The 4,612-nt window shown below is 40.8% G+C and overlaps 1 protein-coding gene across 1 annotated transcript; it reads left to right on the plus strand.

Annotated features, from left to right (window-relative positions):
* Nucleotides 1–276: 276 nt before the first annotated feature.
* Nucleotides 277–2,643, plus strand: rxfp3.3b (relaxin family peptide receptor 3.3b). The gene is made up of 2 exons (XM_058408960.1): nt 277–601; nt 685–2,643. The coding sequence occupies exon 2, from the start codon at nt 698–700 to the stop codon at nt 1,865–1,867; it is 1,170 nt and encodes a 389-aa protein (XP_058264943.1). The 5' UTR covers nt 277–601; nt 685–697; the 3' UTR covers nt 1,868–2,643.
* The last annotated feature ends 1,969 nt before the right edge of the window (nt 2,644–4,612 follow it).

Raw genomic sequence — 4,612 nt, forward strand, 5'->3', positions numbered from 1 at the left:
GTGACCAATCAAATATTCTAATAAATTCTAAGAAACCAATAATAAATACAACAAGATGCTTTGATATTATATTATAATAAGAAATATGATTTGCTCCACTGTCTGTAACAAAAATATAACATTGCACATCCTGCAAACCTCACTATGAAATCCATTCAGTTACCGGACAGATGGGAGGAATATTTTCTTCCTTTTTTTGGTCTTCAGAATAGTAATCGAAATACAAACAAGTATCAATGATTAAACAGTGGGCGTGTTTCTTTGTAGGATCGCCTCAATCACTAAGGGTCGAAGTACATCGTCTGGGTCATAAGAAACACAGTGCTCTGCTCATATGAAAACTGCAATAAAAGGAAATACACCCGAACCCTCCCACCCTAACCCATGCTGCTGCTGTTCAAGTGTCGCTTGTGCATTATTTTTGACCGCCTGCTGCATTTGGTGGGCGCGCGCGCGCACGTTAGGGTGTCGAGCGCAATAAAGCAGTAGCCGCACAGGAGAGAAACCCGAATATCCAGCAACTGCCCAATATACGAACTTGACCACGAGGAAAGCTGTAGACTGAAATATGCAGCCGCTGAAGAACACGAAAGGAAACCAGGTGTGCAATGTCCAGATACGTTGTCTACGATAACCGAGCCGTCGTCCTCGCACTTATTTGTTTTTCTTACTTTTTATTTACAGCCTGTACGGTGATATGCCCCTCGCTCACAGACTGGCGCGGATGGAGACGATGGCAGAGTCTGAGAACGTGAGTTTCTCCAACTTTACCAGGCTGGAGAATGTCGGCGCTGCGAGTAACTTTCATGCGCTGCGCTTCTTGATGTCGCTCGTCTACTCGTTTGTGTGCGCCGTGGGTCTGGTTGGCAACGTGCTGGTTTTTTACCTGATGAGGTCTCGGCAGGGAAGGAGGTCGTCCACGATCAACCTGTTCATCCTGAACTTGGCGGCTACAGACTTCCAGTTTGTGCTGGTCTTGCCATTCTGGGCTGTGGAAACCGCGCGTGATTTCAGCTGGCCGTTCGGCCACGTCATGTGCAAAGTGGTACTCTCTGTCACGGTGATGAACATGTACGCGAGCGTGTTCTTCCTCACGGCCATGAGCATCACGCGCTACTGGGCAGTGGCGTCCGCGCTGAAGGACCGCAGTCATCACTGTGTCTCCTCGGGCCGCTGGGCGAGCGCGCTGCTTTGGCTCTTCGCCACAATCGCCACAACACCCACCATCATCTACTCCACAGAGAAGGAAGTGTTCGGGGAAAACCTGTGCTTAATAAGTTTCCCAGGTGGCAACCACTGGCTCGGCTTGTACCACTTGCAAAAAGTTTTAATCGGCTTCGTTTTCCCTATGCTGATTGTGTGCGTGTGTTACGTGCTGCTCCTGCGCTTTTTAATCCTTCGCAGCATGAACAACAACCTTCCCAGGCGGAAATCGAGGGTCACTCGATCAGTTACAGTCGTAGTGCTCTCGTTTTTCATCTGCTGGATGCCAAACCAAGCCGTGACTTTTTGGGGCGTCCTGGTGAAACTGGACGTCTTGCAATTTGACCAAACGTACTACATGGTCCAAACGTACTTTTTCCCAGTGACTGCTTGCCTGGCGCACGCCAACAGTTGCTTGAACCCTGTCTTGTACTGCCTTACGAGAAGGGAGTTTAGGAAAATGCTCAAAGACTTGTTTTGGAGGATTTCCTCTCCGTCGATGTCTAACAGCTGCCAGATTCGCCCGTTCTCGGGCAGTGTGAAAGGAGAGCGCGAGGACAGCCAGGCAGTTATTCCACTCAATGTAGTAGAAAACGAGCAGTACAGACTGTCTTTGTTTAATGCTCAGTGCGACACCATCCCCACAGCTCATGGCTCGCTATGAAGGCAAAAAAGAAAGACAAAAGGATTGCAATGAAATTACAATTGTACAGTTTGGCTACCAAGTCATGTAGTGGTGAAGTATTGAATTAACGCTTCGTTTTCTTCAAAATGTACATTAGATCCTCTTTAGAGGAGCAGTCCATACAGCCAATTAACACACGCATGTACATAATTAACACATAACAGTGTAAAGGCTTTTATTAAAGTAACCCGTGCAGTGCGCATTTGTGTTCACTCTGACATGTATAAAATGCTTATTGCTGCTTTAACACATTAGATGTTAACTCAAAAGCTTGGCTTCTTGGCTGTTATCAGAAAATGCTTAATATGTATATCCTTTGCATTTTCCCCAGTGGTACACACACACACACACACACAGAACCTGTTTTGGTGTACAGTGAAATCTGTTTTGGTGTACAGTGAAATGTTAATAAACCTGTTCTTGAACTCAGAGCTGTTGTTTACATTACATTTGTATTTGGAGGAAACGTTTACTAACTAAATCTGCCAAACAATTATATTCAGTGTTGTGTAAATGTCCAAGCATATTAATGTCCTAGTGATTACAATCTAAATAGACCTAAATTCCTTAATTTATCGTTTGTAATATATATGAAATATATTCTTCACTCTTTAAACTTCTGCCTTGAAAATCTTGTGTCATAAAATATGCATATATTCTTATTAATCTGATGGTTCTGCCCCGAGGGAAATGAATGTACACACTCTGACTAGGCTTCTGATTGTAATGTGAGTAATAAAGTCTTATCTTATCGAGGCAATGTTTGGTTTTTCCATAAACTCGATTAAATCGTGGTTACTGAAGGCTTTTGCAAAATTGTTATTCCATCTAATTAACATTTTCCACAGTGCTGTGTTTTTAGTAGACTGAGTGCTAGAGTGCACGTTGACAGGGTAGGTTTTATTGTTTAAACAGACACACTAGTCTTGTTGTGAGGGATGGCTTCAGTAAGGATGATGGATTAAGGAATGGTAGTAATGAGTGAAGAATCATTGTCCATGGACTTTGGATTATTGTTAGCAGATACATCTAAACAATGCATAATACCATACAAACTGTACTGCTGTTAAAAGTTTAGGCTGATGTTTTTGTTTACCCTAAACTGCAACAACTCATAAATCTGATATCTTTTGAAAATTCAGGCACTAAAACATTTCTTTTGACATTTTACAAACATTCAAGGTCCTGATTCTGACCTCGCCTTCACAGACAAGTGTTCACTCCCCAAAAGATCCCACGCTTGGTGAATGATTTGACCAATTGGCTTCCTGACAGGTACTTATCACTAAAGGTGTTATTGTGTACGTGTGTGTCTAAGTGTGTATTAGAAATGGGATTTTACTACCAGGATTACTAGCATGTTGACAGCAGCGCAATGCCTACAATAAGATTTAGTGCTTTATTAGTAGCGTGCTCTCTATTAGGCTTCAGGTTTGTCTGCAGATTTGCTCTTGGAAGTAAAAACCCTGTAAAAGGTGAAATAAAAATGTTAAAATGATTAGTCTTTGTAAACAAAAAACAAAAGCGTGTTTTCGTTTCTAGCCCACCTCATTCCCTCTATCTATTATTTACACTTGCACCCGGATCGCCAAGCATGGAAAGAGATGGTGGTTGTCTGCTTCTATAAATCATGGTGATCACTGAGGAGATTATAAAGTTGTTTTTAACAAACACACACACACCACACAAATGCGCACATTATTTCTTCAATAAGTGCAAGAATATTCAGTCACTGATTCATCTTTCATAAACCATTGGTTATGGGACAGGAAAACACATTGGATGTGACAAGTCCATCTCTATAGTGCTGAAATGTCAACAAATATGAATAGGCTTGATACTGTACTTTCCCTGATCATTAGTGAACCCAAAGCTTAAATGCTGTTCTGAATACTGCACACTTGGTGTCCTTGTGCCTTTGAGAATGTTGCCAGCTGATGTTTCTATGTCAAACTCGTAATCAATAGACATGCAAAATAGTACCAAGAAACCTGCTTTGAAATTCAATCATGTGTACCTTTTCCAAATTATACAATTATGCGTTTTTTTGTAGTTCTCAATCCAAATTTAACCATGACAAACCTTTGATTGTTTCAAATTTTATTGTTTTTTTCTCCTTTATATCTTACCAGTAAGATTTTCTGTTCCAGTCTCAGTCCTCAGAGTCTCTCCAGTCTGCTTAAGCTTGTTGATATGTGACCTTCTCTCCTCTAAATTTGCACTGTTTAAACATTCAGTCACTCATCTTCTCCTACTAAGAGGATCAGACCTGCTTTGGTTTAGTGATGATTCTTGAGCTTTGCTGAAATTGCATACTTCTGCTTTTAAAAAGTGGGATAATAATGTAATCCCAGAAGATTAGAATGTCTAAATTACTGTCTTCAAATACAAATAAAATAAAAAAAATGCTGAGATGCCACATTATTTCTATTTCTAAAAAAAACATCAAGCATGCACTGCACATGACTCAGTCCCATAATTTCAGATGATTATATTGGAGTGAAAATATGCTCAGAAATATGCTTTAAATTGATGCTGTAGTATTATATAACCTGAAAAGGGATTTCATTTGGATTGCTGTCAAAGTGCAGACTTTTTGTTGCCTTGTTGGGATAACACTCATTAACATTTACACTATAGAGCTGTGCTACATTTACAATCAGGAATTCACATGCTATCAAGTATGGGGGAAAGTTTGTTGAACGAGATGATGATAGTACAAAC

This window comes from Hemibagrus wyckioides, linkage group LG14 (assembly GCF_019097595.1).
Source record: "Hemibagrus wyckioides isolate EC202008001 linkage group LG14, SWU_Hwy_1.0, whole genome shotgun sequence".
NCBI lineage: Eukaryota > Metazoa > Chordata > Actinopteri > Siluriformes > Bagridae > Hemibagrus > Hemibagrus wyckioides.

Coding starts and splice junctions, on each gene's coding strand:
- rxfp3.3b (XM_058408960.1), top strand. CDS start 698: ATGCCCCTCGCTCACAGACTGGCGCGGATGGAGACGATGGCAGAGTCT.